The sequence below is a fragment of the Heliangelus exortis genome, chromosome 2 (genome assembly GCF_036169615.1).
Source record: "Heliangelus exortis chromosome 2, bHelExo1.hap1, whole genome shotgun sequence".
Lineage (NCBI taxonomy): Eukaryota > Metazoa > Chordata > Aves > Apodiformes > Trochilidae > Heliangelus > Heliangelus exortis.
The window spans coordinates 89,595,960-89,613,982 of NC_092423.1; the positions used below are offsets into that span (position 1 = coordinate 89,595,960).

Below are 18,023 nucleotides of genomic sequence, written 5' to 3' on the forward strand. Positions count from 1 at the left end.
CCCACCGTTGGTAAGACAGTAAGCATAGCTTGTGTTCTTCATATGGCCTTGGGTGCATTAGGTCTTGTATTGCCAAGACAATGCTTAAGGAATCATGTCTCTGTTTCCCTGTGGCCCAGCCTAGTAAGGGGTTTCTCTCTGAATCTGGATTGTTCCATATTAACAGTCAGTTATATCCTTAAAAATAATTCGGTTTCCTATATTCACCCATCTTCTACAAAGTTTTCCCTCTGTATTGTGGGCTAATTTTTCTTTTAGTTTGCTTGTTTTCTCTTGTTGGACTTGAGAGTGACTCTTGTCAAGAAAAAAAAAAAAAGGAAAAAACACCCAAATATCCCTACCTTTTTGCTTCCAGAAAATATTCTAAGGTTAAATTGCCACTTTAAACAGCTTTTTCTCTAAGAAAACATGACTGACTGATTTTATTCTTCTTGTAACTCATGATACTTGTCTTAATGTTGAGGTTGGTAAAAGTGTCTTTATTTTACACACTCTAATGTAACAAGTGCTTTATTACTAGTTGAAATGTGATTGTGTAAGAAAAGATAGAACTATAGTACTAAGGTATTTTTTTTTTCTCCTCAGTTTAAAAACTTGAATTTTTGTACTATCAATTTAAATGTTAGGCTTTGTTAGAGAGTTCAGAATACAGCGCAAGAGGCAAATACTGAATGGTGACTAAATGTGCTGGACACATGAAATAAAAGATGTACTTTTCTGATTACACTGATTGACATTGTTTATACTCAATTCCTTATTTCTACAAGCAGTTGTGTAACTCCTAATCGAGTGTTTCTTTCAGCAAATTAAGTATTCCTTAATAGTAGAGGCTCAAAATTCACATGGACAGAGAGACAAGTTTATCTTGCAAATAACATTTTAATGTAGTTGCATTAGATTATGCCAAATTGAAGTGGTCTTGTCTTGGGAAGAGGGGTGCACATGTGCATAGGGGTGGGGTAGGTTGGCAAGCACACCACAGCCCAGCAACCCTCACATGTGTTTTGCAAATGTCTCTGTGCTTTCCAGAACTGTGCAGTGAGGTAGACTTGGACCTCTTTTGCTTAATCCTGAAAGACTTTTTAATGTAATGGTGTGGAGGACTGTTCTGCATCATGTTGGTGTATCAGCTGTGCAGAGAGCTGAGAAAGACTGGTTTAGGTTAGATACTTTGAGGCTCTTTCATTAGGTCATGCATCTCAGTTAATGAATTGGGGTTACAGATTAGAATTTCAGAGTTTATACATTAGAGGTCTAGAAAGAAGGATGGAAGCAAGGATGCAGCCATTCTAGTGGATCTTGGATAAGAGGTGAGAGCAAAAGCAGAATTTAGAAGTTGAAACAGACTCATTCTGGAGGGAAAAGTATAAATGGAACTACTAGAAAGCAGAAAACTGGAAGACAAAGAGCATGAACTAATAAAAATTAATTTTCAATTAAAAAGGAGGAACAGAGAAAACACATTTGGAAAAGCGAAGGCAGACTGGAATTACATAAAAATACCATAATATGGCAAAAAGCCTTCTGCCATTTTAGTCAAGATCTGACTTATAATTAAGGAAATTAAATACTTGAAAAATACATGAGAATTTTTTAATGGAATAAAATAAAAATTCTGTGATAATACTAATGTAATGAAGTATTTTTTGATGAAGTAGGATTATCTCCAGCTCAAGCTGATCTGCGCTTTTGAAAGGTCTGATATCTGTGGGTACAGGTGGGTTGTGAGTGTGGTTTCTGGGGTTGTTTTTGTTTTGTTTTTTTGTTTGTTTGTTTTTTCCTGTGTAAGTGTGCCAAGAAATAAATAGATTCCTCATCTTTTTTAATTTGGTGAACAGATAAACCTTGCAAAGCTGAGTAAAAAGAATTGCTTGAAGAGCAAAACCAGTTATTTTATTTTTTATATCTGCTAATCACCTCTTTCCATTTGTTTTCCATAATTTTGAAAGCCCATGCTGTGTGTGCAAGTAGTATATCCTTTCAGTATGTGTTTGTATTTCATTTGTTATGTCAAAGCTTTCTGTGTTTGAACATACTTTTTTAACACAGTACAGCAGATTTTTACATAGTGCAAAGGCGATCTTTTATGTTACAGCATTTTAAATTTACAGCATTTTAAATTTACAGCATTTTAAATTTACAGGTTAGCTTTTGTTCTTGGTATGTCATACATGCTTTCTTACATGCCCTTTAGCTGCTGTTTTTGATATATAGGATGTTGTAAATCACTTTTCATAATTTATGTCAGTCTGCAGTGAGAAATCCTGCTTGGATACGTTTGGGCAATTGGTATCTGAATAGCTCTGCATTCTGAAAGAAATAGGCAGTGTGTGCCCTGATTACTCACTTAATCTTTTGCAAAACAGGGTATGGCAAGGAAGAGGTGATTTTTAGAAAGGAAGAATTCCATTTTTTATACTCACAGAAGCATTGAGGAACACTCGTCAACTTACTGAAGTTTTGATTTTTAGGAGTCAGTTGTGAGTTGGAGCTCATGATCATTCTGTGATGTCAGCAGCATACTTTCAAAAAAGTATGAATGCCCAAGAGACCTGTTTTGTGAGGACTCAGAAGGGAATCGTTCCAGGAGCTGATATAAGAGGAGGGAACAGGAACTGTAAGGGGGGGTTTGTTGCCTGTCCTTTGTCTGTCCAGAGGCATCATCTCTATGCGAGCCTGGTACTGATATCCACTATAGCAGCCCTTCCTTTCTTAAGGAAAAATGCATTTTTAATTAGCTCTTAAGTTTTTCATGTATTTTAGCAGTCTTTCCTCTTCCAAGTCTATTTTAATAAATATAAGTCTTCATAGATAGTTAAGTTTTGTGGTTACTGGAGCTCTGATTTGAGACTGAGTTCTTCAGGCACTGTTTCTTCTTGCTGAGAAACTGTTCCTACCCAGTTTTAGGTAACACTTAAAGGGATTTTTTTTTTCTATTTGTTTTGCTCAGACTTGGAATATCTGAGGCTCTTGGGGATCTAAGAAATAATTCATAAAGTGTGTAAAATGCTATAGAAATTATTTTTTTATATAAAATGCAGTGCACATTGAATATGTATAAAAGAGTACAACATGAGGGGTTTACTAGCATTACTTAGGAAAACCTCCCTTGGTATTTCTCACTAGTGGCATTGCCAACTCCTAATTTTATACCATCCACATACATATAAAAAAAAAGGCTTACGTGGAACTACCACTGTATTCTGTCCTTTGCAAGAAAGTGTGTGTATGTAGCAGTAGCTACTCAGTTATTGAAGTGAGTTTCTTTACTTGCTTGGGCACTGCATGCAGAGAGCTAGAAATTTTATTGAGGGAAACTGTTCAGAGGAGCATTCTTAGCTGCCAGTTGCCAAAAGCTAAAATCTGAACAGTGCAGTTCTTGGCCCTGCTCTCTGGAAGCAGAGGCAATGCTCTGCGATATTCAGGGAGGAGGAACTACAGGTAAGTAACTTGCTTGTATAGTGCTTGAGCAACTTGAGGAAGGATGAAGTAAGGCATGTGATCCCGTTGATTAAAATCTGCATACAAATCTTGGTGTAAATGTGTGTGTTCTTCATAGGAGAGAAGCGTGTCTACCTATCACTGCCCAGACCAGGGGTAAGTTGGTTTTGGGATTGCTATATTTACTTTTTATCTGCTGTTAACTAACTGACTTCTTTCTATGTTACACCTTGATAAAGATATTTTATTGGTAACATGCATCTTGACTCAATGGCTGATGCAAAATATCAGACTTTATTAAATATGTCATTATATGTGACCTTTCATTTCTGTCTGTTAATATGACATTTTTAGCAACATATTCAACTATAATTCTATATAATAAAAAAATGCATTGCTACTGTTAAAACAGAGAACTCTGCAACATGCTAGAAAAAAGTCTTGATAGTCTGATATTTTTCATGTTGTTGCCTGAGTTGACCTATTTGGAAAAAATGGACATGTTCTAGCCTGTTGTAGGCTCTTTGGGTAATGGGTTCTTCTTTCTTTCTTTGATCTTAAATGCTTTTAATGCAGAGGAAAAAGCTATACTAAATGTGCAGGTTTAGTTGTGAAGTGAATATCCTTAGCTATTATAATTGATAATGGATTGTTTCTGAGTACATCTCTGTGTTAGGAAACATCATAAACATTGTTATTATCCTGTAGTCAGTCATTTGATTCACTTGCTACATACTGAATCTTTTCATGGGTAGGAAAAAGGGGGAAGAATATTCTCAGATGGTACAGTAAGCTCTATTTTGTTTCTTCATCTCCTTGTTTTCTTTCCTTAACCTGTGGTGTTGAGGAATTCGGGTGTGAAATGATCCCGACTCCATGTCTCCTGTTGTGCAGTTCTGTGACTTCAAACACAATATGCTATTCCTGACCCATAATGAAAAGAGAAAGAGAAAAGGTCAAACATTATAAATCCAATCTTCAGATTTAAATAGAATACAATATTAGGCTGAGTGAGCATGAGTGAACTAAATAGTGAGAGTGGAAAACAGATCGGTTCAGTGACTTTCAAGAGCGTCTTTGCCCTTCACCAGTCTGACTAAACTATATAGCTTCTGGATTTCAGCCAAAATTTAAGGAGATGTGTGAAGTCAGATTCCCTCTTACTGATTCATATGCCTTTTAAAAATACTTTCAGTACATCTGCGTTTCCAGGATTTAAACAAATCTGCTTGTTGTAATTTGGAAGGTTGCTGCCCTCTTTTGAATTTTGCAAGATGCATAGATTTGGGGAAGTTATGTTTGGTGGGCAGCTTGGAAGTAGACAGGAGATGTAGATTACATCCGTAAGACAATCGAGTTTGTTCGCAGAGTAATTTCTTTGCACTAAGCTTTGGAACTGCATCTCTTCCCAGTGCTGTGACTCTTGGTACTTCCTTTTCTCTCCCTGTTGTCATCGCAGGAGTCTACAGCGCCTGGCTAAGGCCCATGCTGTCCTGCACAGAAGTAACACTATATCTCTCAATCTAATTAAATTACGTATTTTGCCACACTTGTTTCATTGTGACTCTGCTCTTTGCTGGTAATGACTGGCATCCATTCAAGGCCAGGTTGGATGGGGCTTTGAGCAACCTGGTCTGGTGGGAGATGTCCTGGCCCATGCAGGGGAACTGCATGGAACTGGATGATCCAGTTGGAACTGGATGATCTTTAAGGTCCTTTCCAACCCAAACTGTTCTGTGATTCCATGATCCTACACCATGCTAGAATTGAGGACAGAGCAGTAGTGATGATTCACGTAAGTGCTTAATGCACAGGTATATTTTTTCTGTAATATTAGGTGTTACTCTGCTTTAAAAACATTATTTGACTGCATATCTGATTTTTATCAATTCTCCTATTCAAATAGTGTGAGTGAACACTAGAATGGAAAAGACTACAAGTCTGACAAACACTCTGAAGTTTCCTTAGTTGTTTGTGGATAGAAAAACTTCTATGTGCTACAGTGCTGGTTTATGTGAATACCCTCCACGCAGCAGCTTAAATAATTGTCATACCTTGTGGCCCAAAATTTGCATTTACATAGAAATCTAGTTTGGCTCTGCATTCCTTTCTTCTTTTAAGACTGCCTTAAGCCCAGCATTTCTTGAATTGCATCTAATATTCAGTATGGTGAAAATTAAATGACAGCTGGATCTTGCACTTCTTGCTAAATCTTTCTGTGCAAGGTCAGCATTTCTAATATGTAGGCAGAAATTACAGTGTCTAATTCTTAAGATTGAGGATATTTAAATATTTGGGAATGGGAAAAGAGAAAAGGCATGAAAGCTAAACTGAGCAGCAAATTGCAGTAGGAACTTCAATAGTAGTAGTAGTAGTACTCTATTTTTGCCTAGAATCAATGGAGGCTGCACTTGGAGCTTATTTCTGATAGTGCTTTTTTTTTTTTTTTCCCCTGGGGTCATTACTGAGCAGAGTTCATTGCCCAAGTACTCCCACTAATGAGCAGCAGTTCTTCTCAGATTGTCAGACAAGGATCTCAGTCCTGCACTGTTATCATCCAGCCTCCTTCAGTGGTTCACAACTCTCCCAAGTTATGACACCAACTTTGTACATTCCATTCCTCTTCATTCCAGTGCAGTTTCCAAATGGAGACTGTGGCTCCCATGTCTGTTATTTTTTGCTGTCTTTGAGCAGTGCCAGCACCAGTACATGAAGTTAAAGCCAAGAACTGCTCTTCTCCACATGCAAATTGCTTTGAAACAAATCAAGTGTTACTGTGTTATGCAGTTGTCAAGCTCTACTTTATCAGATATTTCTCTCACATCACTTCCACTAATTATTATTTCATCAGAGCCAATATTTGCCTTGCAGCCAGACTGCTATTTCAGATGAGTTAAAGTTCATGACTTAAATAAAAGAGGGAAACCCACAAAGATATCACATTGTCAGGATGTGTTTCCAGTATTCTGTTTACACAGAATAAGGTGCTACCTTGTTACACCAGCATTTAAATGGGTTGTATGCTGGATAAGCTTGCTACTGGCTTAATCAGCTTCCAAGTCCCTATTATATTAATATCATCTTTGATAGAAAAAAATCTGTGCAGTAATACTTAAGGCCATTTATTTAGTCCTAAGTATTACTAAGGATTTAGAGGTGGTACTGCATGAGGAAGTGAAATCTGAGAACTGTGGAAGAGGTCTTTTCTGTGAAACCTTGGGTGTCTGTAGACACAGACCCTCTTTCCATATGCCATTTGAAGAGAGCAGCATGGGTTCCTCAGCTTCTACTGACAAGTTTGTCTGAACCACTGGAATTCTCCTGCAAGGTCTACTTCTGAGTATAAAGCCATCTCTTATGATTTGTTAGAAAAATTATCACTTATTCCTTTTATTTAAAAATACTATTTTTTTGTTTGAAACAGAAGCATAATGCAAATCTGAAAGCATTAAAGCCAGTCAAACTAGATACTGAGGTAAGATGCCATCATTTTATTTAAAAAAACTTTTTTTTTTTTTTTTCTCATCTGAAGGATATATTTACTAAGTACCATAACTATGGTTACCATTTACAGGAACAGGCAAAAATTGCAAAACTTGGATTAGAATTGCATCTGCTCACATCTGATGTGGACTCTGAGACAGAGAAATGGGAGGATCAAGAGAATGAGATCGTGCAACATGGACAAGGCATGTCAAGTATGGCCTACTCCATGTATTTATTTACCAGGTAATTATACCATATGCAGCATGTTTTGGTGAGAAGAAGAGCATTAACAGTATTTATAAGAAATAAGGTTTAGTTGGAATATGTAAGGCTCTTGGGAATATATGAAATAATTCAGTAAGTGTGTAAAATGCTATAGAACATTTTTAGAGTGTAATAATTGGGGCACATTTAGAAAGGAGCTCTTAGTTCTATCCTTATGCTTTATAAATTCTTGTAAATTTTGTAAATTCTTATAAAGCTCTTTAGTAATAGAATGAAGGGTTTTTAAATAGTTCTAAACATCTTTTTGTTGCAGAACAGCTATTTAAATATCTCTTGGGTACAGAAATAAGAAAGCATGTTCATAAATACTTTTAAAATTAAGGATACTAAAGCAGAGTTAAGTAACTGTAGATTAGAGTAAACTGATCTTATGTGTACTGGAAGATGTTTTTCTGAAACTTGCCCATGCAACATCAGCTTTCTTATTTAAGAATTTAAATGGGAGGGGGGATTTATAAGGGTTGAGATTTTTCTTACCTGCTACTTCAGTTATACTCAGTATGCCAGAGGCATAGATTTCTTTCCCTGTTCAGCTGATGTGAACTGAACCATTGCTGATTTCCCAAGAGTGCTCTAGCCTCTGAGGTGTTTATGTAATATTTTGAAAAGCAGTTCCTGTTGTTACTGTTGTGCTTAGTATCTTCTAAAATATTGATACCTTACGGTTCAGTGGTGTGAATGGGAATGAGAGATACTTCAAATTGTTTAAGTATCAGGCAAAATAACTTGCAGTCTATACATGGCCTATATTCTGTTTTCCTTATTTCCCACAGAGGTGAAGGACTTCTGAAAACTACTCAAGATCTGTTTCATCAAGCAGAGGTAATATACTTTTAACCAAACAGGAGTTAGGCACTGTGTAAAGACCAAATTGTAACTCAACTCTCTTGATTCCTTACACATAAATACCGTGTACAATGAATTGACAGGGAACTGTAGTTTTTAAGCAGCCTAATTCTGGTATGTACTTTCCAAAAGAAAACATTTCACTGAACTGACAGATTCCAGTTAGGAACAGAGATGGCAAACTGGCACTATGGGAAATATTGTAGACTTCAGTGCATTAGTGGTGTTCATTGTCTTTCTTAGCTTGGTCCCTGATAATGTTAATGGATACTCCATCCTAGTCTGACCAGCAGTATTTTCACAGGAAAGAAAGAAAATGTAAGTATTTGAGTAATACAAACAAAAGACAAGGGGCCAAATGAAGGAATTTGCTGTGATATTTCTCAGATACATACCAGGCTTTTAAGAGGAGACTGATTACCTTTGTCAGGATAGTAAACAAACATGGCAGGTGTCATTTACCTACAAAACTCTTGTGAGGTACTACAGTGCAAATAAGAATTGGAAGTCAAGGGGGTTTGTCTGTAAAGGGAATTCTGAGATAAGCTCTTTCAGAAGTCACTGCAAACCACTGATTTAACTAGCTTGTTAATTATAAATGTATATAGCTGTTTACAAATATTTCCTGCTACTTTTTAACTTTATAGTATGCTCTTCATTAAAACAACAAAGAAAAGAGCCTCCTCATCTTCCATTCTGATCCATTTTACTACATGTTTTCTCCTCATTTCAGATTTTTGCTACAGAGGGCACAAAGCTTGCTTCAGCTCTTCATGCCTTTTCTGATCAGGTGATGTATGATCTCTAAAGCAGCTTTTCAGCTTCTGACAGTAGTAATAACTGCTTAAAATTTGGTTGTCATGTCTTCTCCGTTAACTTAATGTTGGAGTCTTGTAACACAGAATGGTTTTGTCTTCCTGAAACACATTTCAGGTACATGATGATGACAAATCTTTGCTTCTGTTGGAGGCTGAAAAACTGATCTCTATGTGCAAACAGCTCCATGTAACAGCTAAGGCTTCTGTTCAGGGAAAAAGTGCTACATTTACAAAGGTAAGGTAAAAATTTATAAATGCTCCTCAAAGTAAGACCTAACTTGTTTTGAAATATAGTAACCTGCTAATTTATACTCCTGTGAAAGTATGAAACAGTTAATGACAGCTGAATTTCTTGGATTGGCAGAGGACCATAGAAATTAATAAATACAAAATTTTATGCTGTCATCAAGCCTTTTTCTGTTACGCAGTATGTCACAGTTGCTCTTCCTTATGTAGAAGCAGACTTAAACTTGAAGCACTGTTCTGCACTTAAAATGTTTTGAGAAGCTGATGTGTTAAGTACAGAGGAAGAACAGTAAGAACTGTTCCTTTTGCTGAAAATGTTTTGTCTATTGGGACATCCCTCACTGATAACTATCATCTAAGCCATGTACTGCACAATCTGGTCTCAGGAAGGTATTTCCTTCAGCATGGGTACTACTGTTTTTTGGTTTTGTTTTTTTTTTTCCCCCTCCATCAGAGAAGGGTTACACTGGCACCCAGCATATATGGGAGCCCTACAGGCTTACATTCATGTTTTCTTCAAGGAGCATGGATACCAGAGTTATGGGTAACAGGCTGAGTGGCCACAGACATAAACATTGACAGTCCCGTTGAAGGAAGTTTCTCTACTCCGAGCTTTTCAACTTTTAAAAATCAACTCTAAGAATCAGTAAAATAAATAATAGGATTTTTTTTTTCCTTCCTATTACTGGAAATACTGAAATTATCTTTTGGGTTTTGGATTTCACTGTTAGGGGGAAGCTTATGGAAATGTTCCCTTCTAAATGGCTTGGTTTGTTTTACACCTTCCAGCTAAACTAAATGGGAACTCTGAATCTGTTTATACAGAGTGATGGGTACAGAATGATAACAGGCTATCAAATTAATGTTTCTTGAGGCCCTACACTTGTGACTTGTGCTGAGAGGAGGCAAAACCTGAAATGCTTTAAGCTTTAGCTAGCTTTTAGTGTAACTCATATCAAGGTAAGGCATACATAATGCATGGCTTTCTAAATCATGCTGACACGATATAAAACAAAAGAAAAAGCATGAAGACTTTTATCACTCATACTTGGATGGTAAGAGTTCCTTTCCAAGACATTTAAGTTACTGTTTATATTATTAGTTGTTTCTCCTGGGATGCCTGTCATTCTCTTCTGCTTCCTAATCCAAGTCTTGGGTTAACAGAAGGGATGCTGTTGCTGTACAAGTACTGTGTAGAGGAATCTTAAAAAGCTAGGCAAGCCCTTTTGATTATAAGGGATTTATGAAGCAAAAATATAACCTGCCCAAGCTTGAAACAAATTATTCCCTCATGCATTAAACAGTTATCTAACAAAAAGTAATCAGTGGTCTTACTGTACTGTTACTGCCTTGTTCAGGTTGATGCATGCATTCTGAAAACAAGAAACGTGATGACATTGTTATGTCAGCTTCTTCCACTTTGCTGCAAATTACTAAGAAAAGTGAGTACTTTGTTCATCTGCAGTATTTTAAAGATTTTAAAGGGCTGGTTGTTTGGGTTGGGGATTTTTGTTTGTTCTTAAGGAATATTTTTATTTCTATGCAGAATAAAGCAGGAAATGGCTGCCTTAAGCCTGCTCCGCCATGGAGAGAAGACAAAATCCGAACTGGTACAAATGCACATACTCCAGAGAGGAGAGCTGAGACATTTGGCATCAAGGCTTTAGAAAATCATGTAACAAACATGACGTTTTTAGAGACCAAGTAATTACAGCACTTAGAAATCCAGAACTCCTGTATCAAAGTAACAGTTGCTGAACTTTCAATATTGCTTTCATTTGTAGAAAGTCAAACGGGGTTAATTTCTGTTAGGACTGTTGACCTTTGTCACATCAAGTAATGTCCCATAACTTGGCAATTGCAACACAAACAAGTCTCATCATTTTGTATGTCTATAATGTGAATGCCTTTCCTATGATCACTATTGATGATACTGGGTTTGTAATTAATGCTTAAGAATGTCTTAATGGATGTTTCAACCCAAAGATGCTGCTAGTAGACATATTATATGAAAGAACTTTGTGCTGCATATGGTATATGTAACACTGAAGTTTGTAAACTCCTCCCTGGCCTACTTCAGTCTATGTATTTGATAAAGCAGAAATCAGGAATATACTCTGAAAGGCTGTGGCCTAAAGCACTGAAATGGTATCTTAGTTATGCTTTATACCTGCAATGAAGTATTCTAGGGGAAAAAAACCTCCTTTAATAGCTGCACCATTGAGTTTTAATCTTGTTGACATGATTCCTATTTCCAAAAGTGTATTTCTAAGTGATTATTACTCTTTGATCTAGGCTCTTTTTCTTTTACCATCTTTATCTGTTAGGTGTCAGTTGTTACTTTCTTTTTTATTAAAGCTCAGTGAGCAGAATATGAAATGTATGTAGAACCACTGAAATACTATGTAGACTTTACATTATACCATTTAAAAATTAAGAAAATAGATGATGATGACAAACTTCTGTGCAAAGGGCATTATTTGACTTCAGGATGCCATGAAAGTGTAACCTTATGAGAAATACATATTTTCACATCTATTTGCTCTTTGTATGTAGGCTTCTGTTGCATTTTTATTTTCAGTTGACCTTTGTGAAACTCCATATTGTATTAGTTTAGCTAAATTAAGTGATAGCTAAATCTTACTGTTTTTCTGTCTGTTGTGCTTTGCACTGAAAAGAAGCAAAGCTGCCTGGGGAACATAAATACTTTCCAACATATCACTGTGTGTTTATTTTAAAACTTACAGTGCTAGAATTCAGAAAAAAAAGATGAAGCAAATCTTAATATACAAACTATTTGTTTTATTGTTGTATGAAATAAGTGTTATGTTCCACTTTTAAAAACAGGCACAAGACCTTTCAATACCATGACAGTTAAAGTATAAATAGAAGTAGCTTAATTAGTATAAAATATAAATCACAGCTGTATAAATTTCATTTAAGAAGAATTAAGACGTTTCAACAACACTTCCTCGTACTCCTTCTGCGTCAGAAGTCCTTGAGTTACACTCTTGCTTTCTTCAAATTTGGGTAGAACCACTGCAATGTATCCCTCAGTTGATGGCTAAAAAACAAGACTGAAGTAAGTAGTGAAATAAAAGTTGGAAAATAAAAAGCAAGAAAGTTTCTTACCTTTTCTTGCAAAATAGTTGGATTGCTAATAATGTTTTCATTCACTTCTATCAGTCTCCCTCGTATACAACTGCAAAAGTGTTAAATTTCAGTAAAAGTACAAGGTATGTCAAGGAAAGAAGAAAAAGGGAAAAACCTTACCTATAAACAGTGTATTCCTCTCCATCTGAAGAAGATATCCTGCACAGAGGGGCAAGCTCTGTTAAAAATTGAGCTCCCTGCATTTGGAAAAAAAAAAATTAAGAACCCCCATATGTATACGCTTACATTAAATTACACAGGGCATTTAAAAGTATTACTATCAGCAACACCTAAGTTTGTAAGCTTCAGAAAAAAGCAAGGAAGTAAGAGGTCACAGCAAGTGACATAGCTGTGCTTCCCAACAAAAGGGAATATCACAACTCAGTTATGTCCACAAATAGATTAGAAGCTTGCAGCATCTTAAAATTGTCATGATGAAACTTCTTGTGGATAAGAGGCCTGTAGTTTAATCAGATTAAAATTAGCAAAGAGAGGAGAAAACCAGGTAAGATACAGGTATTTAAAAACCCACCATGAAAAACACTGAGCTAGCCCATCTGCTGTCCAGGACTAGGACTGTTTGTCATAAACAAATGTCTGCAACTCCTTCCCATTGCAGTAGAAACAAATTTTTGTCTATGAAGGCATATTTAAGGCCCTCTGTATTTTCTTATACGATGGAAAAATTACTAAAAGTGACTGTTAGCCTTGGTTTGAGCAACACTGGAAACACCCATGTTGCAGGAGTGCTGTAATAACCTGGCTGGGACAGTCAGATGGGTCACTCTTGAGAACATATAAATTCTTTTAACAGGCTGTTTTACAATAAAATGCAAAGGTGTCTTGTCATGTTTCTATGCTAGAAAGGACAGAAGGTCTCTGGCACTGTGAGAGAGGAAAAAGGAACTATCCAAATGAAAAAGACATACCCTTTTTGACTTCCCAGAGACTTTATTCTGGAGTCTGCTGCAGCTGGCACTGATTTGGTAATTAATGCTTGTAATTGTTTTTCCATTTTGAAGAAGAGGATGGGCTTCTGCCAATGTGATGACACAGATTCTGCAAAAAAATATGTAATTACTACACTGTAGTGTAGAAGATACCATGCTCTGATGCTGCTCTAAGCCAGCTCCACAACTTCCTTTGCCTGTCCTGGCAGGATTTAAAGCTAATACTGACTGCTTAATGTGGGCTTCTAGTCTGAAACCCAAGTGAGATTCTCAGCATGGTGAAAGCTGCTCTTTCACTCTGTAAGCTCCCTGTAGTTTAACAGGAAAGTTAAGCTGATACTTCAGCTTCCTGCAGTGCAAGTCTGGGCCCAAGGACAGACAGGTCTGAATGGGGGTTAAGCAGGGTAACCTAAAACACAATTTACCTGAACTAATGAAGAGGAACGGAGGATAATTGTCAATGAGAGACATTTTAGTTTTCTAATTACACGCATGTCACAGGATTAAACCAGCTTTGGCTTCTTCAGGGAATCCTGCCTCATGCCTGCTCTACCAAACCAAATGTAAACTGCATTCTGACCTAAAGTAACCTCCACATTGCTGCTTTGTTTTGAGATACCAGACTGGATCATTAGAAGCACCTAAACAGAACCACAGCTTTCAAGTAAGCCAGAGCTCTTCTACCTGTTGCTGTACCCCATGGGAGCAACCTTGGTTCACTCAGTCTTGTGACAGCTGAAGCAGATGATCACTTAAGGTGATCAAGTAAAGTACAGCATGCACGTGCAGGACAGTGCAACACAAGGTGATGTTTCTCAGGACAGCTCAAGGCTGTTAGTGCTGAGCAGTTCCAGTTCCAGCAGATGGGTCCTTCAGTGAGCTGGGCTTCAGTTAACCCGCTGCTTACATTTTACCTTTTTCTAAAAAAGGATTATTTCTTGTCATTAAACTGGAGCGTTTGAGACAAAGGCAGCTGTAGAGACTCTGCCTACCCTCATACCTGAGTTAGAACATGCTTAATGCACAAACATGGAGAGCCCAGAACTTGCCCATGAACAGAGATGAAGTTATTCTGCTTAAGGGTTTAAAACCAAGAGCAAGGACCAGAATTAACAGAACAGTAACTACACAAAACCACGGCACACAGAACCAGAGCTTTCCCTGTGGCTGCTGCACCCACCTCCCTCCACCATCGCTCCTCTTTGCAAATTCTTGCCACGCAGCTCCCCGCAAGAGGGTGCTGGATGCGGGTGAATGCTTCTCTCAAAACACCTGCAATGGGCACTGCCAACTTCTGCATGGGCAGTAGTTCAAATTCTCTTCTTCCCTGAGGGACTGAACTCCCCAGAAACACTCATGATGCCACCACACCTCCTCACAGTCAGAACCGGCAGTAGCAGGCGGGCAGGGGCTGAGGAAGGTAGGGTAAGGTGTGCTACTAGAGTTCAAACCAGGTACAGGGTTGATTTATTCCAAATTGACTGGAAATCCAGCTAAAGGAAAGCATAAAAAATGTTCGACATTTTATTCCCTACTTTGCATTCAGAGTAGTACACAGAAATACAATTAAAACCAAATAAGCTGTGTATAGGAAAACCTAAAGGTTTGTTCAAATTGAGCCAATTGATTTCCTAGAATTCAACTGCACAGATGAGTTCTAACAGGAGGCTTTTGAAATGTTGCTCTTCTACTTAAGACCACATAAAGGGCCCTTTTGGCAGAGGAAGATGCAGGGATATGAGAGCAGCACTAGGAGGCCTTTTCAAAATGTGTCAAGCAGTACAGGGGAGGAGTTAAAATTCCACTGTTCCTTACTGGAGCAGTAATTAAAGAAGGAGACAGTAAGGCTAAGATTTGCTACTCTCCCATCTTCCAGAAAAATCCAGGCTCGCCTGGTATTTTCACAGAATTACCTTAGTTAGAAAAGACCTTCAAGATCATCACGCCCAAGCCCTAACTTAACACTGCAAGCCCTCGACTCAGCGATATCCCTCAGTACTGTGTCTGGACGGCTCCTCAATACCTCCAGGGACGGTGACTCCACCACTGCCTTAGGCAGCCTGTTCCACTGCCTGACAAAGTGCCAGCTGTCCCCCTGTCCCCTCCAGGCCTTCCTGCAGGAGGGGAACCTCTTGGTTCGACACCCACCCCAGCTACAACCCGGCTGTAGCCATCGCTGCCCTCTCCAAGCGAAGGCGCCGGGAGCAGCTGGGGCTCGATTCTCCCCCGTACACCGCCCGCTCGGATCCAAGGGGAAAGACGGGGGGGGAAGGAAGGGAGAATCTCTCGTGTCATGAGGGGATGCAAAGCAATCCCGAGGCTTCCCGTGGGTCAGAATCCCCCCGCCTCTGGGTTGCCCGCAAGGAGCTGTGCCCGGGGGAGGGGGCGGAGACGGCTCCCAACACCCACCCCCTCCCCCAACCCCCCCGGGCTCCGCCGCCGCTCTCACCTGTTGGAGTGCTGCAGGACGCAGAAGTCTTCGCACGGCCGCCCCTTCACGTCTGCAACGGGACACGATCATCAGTCACCCCGGACCCTCCCCGACCCCCCACACCCTGCCCCACGGTACCGCCCGATGGTACCTGGCTTGTACCAGCGTGTGAAGTACCGCTCCGCCCCGCCCGCCGCCATACCGCCCGCCAGGCCCCGCCCCACCGGCGCACCCCGATGACGGACACTCCGGTCCCAGCCTCCCCACGGCCCGGCCCGGCCCGGCCCGCCCCCCGCCTCGGCCCCGGCGCCACCCCCGGTGTCACGCAGGAGACGAGGTAGGAATGGGAGGTGTCTGTGTGTAAAAGGAAATTTATTGTAAGCAAAAAAGCATCTTAAAAGGTAGACTGGGGGGGGGGGAAGGAAAAAAAAAAAAAAAAAAAAAAAAAAAAAAAAGCATCCACGGGGCTATAGTGAGGATAGTAGCAGAGCAAGGTGTTAGGACAGCAAATATGAAGGTATCTTTACAATAAAATGTGCAAACAATCGAATATCTGGATAACTGTGACCCAAGGCCCGTTGTTTGAGTGCTAGCAAACTATGTATCAGCAGTTCTTGTATCCAGAACAACGATTAAATACCCATGAGCAGGATGATAATGACTGCACTTCTGTGAGGATCCTAAGGACTTTATGGGCATAAAAGAGTAAGTTCTCATATGTAGGGATTTGATACTTTCAGTGGCCACTGCCAGGTATTCCTTGTCCTCCTCCCCAGGAGCAGTCCCTGAGGCAGGAGGTCTCCCCCGAGGGAGAAGGCCCCACACACCTCATAGGGAAAGGTACAGGATTCTTTCCACTCAAAAGATGGGATCAGCATCCCATAGGATTATGGCTGCTGCCATATAACTACCAAGCCATGTCTCCAGCATCTCCTATTGGAGAAAAAAAGAGAAATGGGAAAAGCTAAGGAAGCCTTTTCCCTCATTATACAAATTCTTAGATTTTATCTGTCCGTCCTCATTTGGTCTTTGTTGGGCCCAGCTGGAACCAAACCAAGCTCTGTGTTTTTCAGAGTAGGAGAGAAGCTGGCACCACAGGTACCAACCTGGCCTGCTCTTGGTACTTCCAAGGTTGTTACCAGTTCAGAGCCTGCTCTGCCCTCTGCTTTCTGTGCAGCTCCAGGCCGAGGGCAGCAAAGCTGAGACAAAGAGTGTGAAACTGAGACACAAACAGCGCTTGAATCACAAGGGGAAACTGAGGCAGAGCATCCTGCTACACCTGATCAGCCTCGGGAGGGAGGAAAGAGGTGCCCAGGGGCTGAAAGCCCTTCTGTGGCAAATTCCTTCCCTCAGCTCCCACCTGAGTGCTTAGGGACACAATTCTGGTACAAGGCTGTCGTTATACTAACTGTAAGGAAACAGAATTTTACTTTTTATATATTTTTTTTTTCTGAGAAGGTAAATGAAAGACATAGCAGAATGCAACTACATCTGTGAGGAAAACACTCAAAAAGCAGCATTTGGTTCAGTGGTTTATTTTCTCCAGCACACAGCAATACAGCAATAGCTACAGTGATCTCTGAAAGCACCAGGAAAAAATGTATTTTAAATAAAAGCATTTCATTAAAACATACTTTTCTTTCTTCCTTATGGCAAACAGAATAACACATTTTTCTACCTAAATTTTTAACTATGCACCGGTCTCTAAATTCAGGCAGGAGAGCTCCTGTGAATTTTATTTTAGTCTTGACTGTATTTTAAATTAATATCACTCAGTGTACAGCACTCTGAGGTGCCCTGGCCACAGCACCTGGAGCATAGAAATGGCTCTGGCTGCTGAGCACCACAGACTGGACAGGTGAGAGCTCCCACACCTTTGCTCTGACTCACTGCACACACAACATCTCTTTTGCACAAATACAGGCCAAAGCCACTAGAAGAAAATAACTTTGATTTCAGCCTTATTTGCTGGATCTGTTTACCCACATCTAGCACTGGCACTAAACTAAGGCAGCTGTTAGCAGCACATAAATTAAAGGTACAGATACACAAAACAGAAACATTTCAATTTATCACGTGGAATAGTCAGGCACATTACAAACAGTTGCAGAAAAATATATGCATAAAAATAAAAGGCTGCTTGGAGGCCCTGCTCCACCAGTTTACCAGACCATGAGTATTTTCAATATGAGCGCATTGCAACTAAAGAAAATTCTCCTTTACAGGCCTGACAAGAAATAAAAAAAAAATAAAATAAAACAAACACCAAACCCAAGCTTTTGTTACCTTTCTGGTACAAGCCTAGAGCAGGTTTCACTCTATAGTCTTCCCAATTATTAGTTTAGACAGCTGTCCATCATGGATATC

At 39.4% G+C, this 18,023-nt stretch overlaps 2 protein-coding genes across 2 annotated transcripts in view; one reads left to right on the top strand and one right to left on the bottom strand.

Annotated features, from left to right (window-relative positions):
- Nucleotides 1-12,245, top strand: part of CTNNAL1 (catenin alpha like 1) — a 52,891-nt gene extending 40,646 nt beyond the window's left edge. Inside the window, exons 12-19 of the mRNA XM_071736915.1 lie at nt 3,560-3,597; nt 6,866-6,916; nt 7,016-7,170; nt 7,986-8,034; nt 8,792-8,848; nt 8,992-9,111; nt 10,481-10,564; nt 10,669-12,245. Coding sequence (XP_071593016.1) covers nt 3,560-3,597; nt 6,866-6,916; nt 7,016-7,170; nt 7,986-8,034; nt 8,792-8,848; nt 8,992-9,111; nt 10,481-10,564; nt 10,669-10,830 — 716 coding nt within the window. The 3' untranslated portion in view covers nt 10,831-12,245. The remainder of the gene's footprint in view (nt 1-3,559; nt 3,598-6,865; nt 6,917-7,015; nt 7,171-7,985; nt 8,035-8,791; nt 8,849-8,991; nt 9,112-10,480; nt 10,565-10,668) is intronic.
- ABITRAM (actin binding transcription modulator) lies at nt 11,908-15,870 on the bottom strand. Its single transcript, XM_071736916.1, has 6 exons — nt 15,808-15,870; nt 15,675-15,726; nt 13,205-13,334; nt 12,396-12,472; nt 12,255-12,324; nt 11,908-12,186 (listed from the first exon to the last, which is right to left on the bottom strand). Exons 1-6 carry the CDS (start codon nt 15,854-15,856, stop codon nt 12,061-12,063), a joined length of 504 nt encoding a protein of 167 aa, XP_071593017.1. The 5' UTR covers nt 15,857-15,870; the 3' UTR covers nt 11,908-12,060.
- Nucleotides 15,871-18,023: the final 2,153 nt, after the last annotated feature.

Bases quoted from the DNA above. Each gene is read 5' to 3' on its own strand.
- ABITRAM (XM_071736916.1), bottom strand. From the start codon at position 15,856: ATGGCGGCGGGCGGGGCGGAGCGGTACTTCACACGCTGGTACAAGCCA. The intron at 15,727-15,807 runs GTACCATCGGGC...GTCCCGTTGCAG, and splicing joins CACACGCTGGTACAAGCCAG to ACGTGAAGGGGCGGCCGTGC. The intron at 12,325-12,395 runs GTAAGGTTTTTC...ACACTTTTGCAG, and splicing joins GAGGAATACACTGTTTATAG to TTGTATACGAGGGAGACTGA.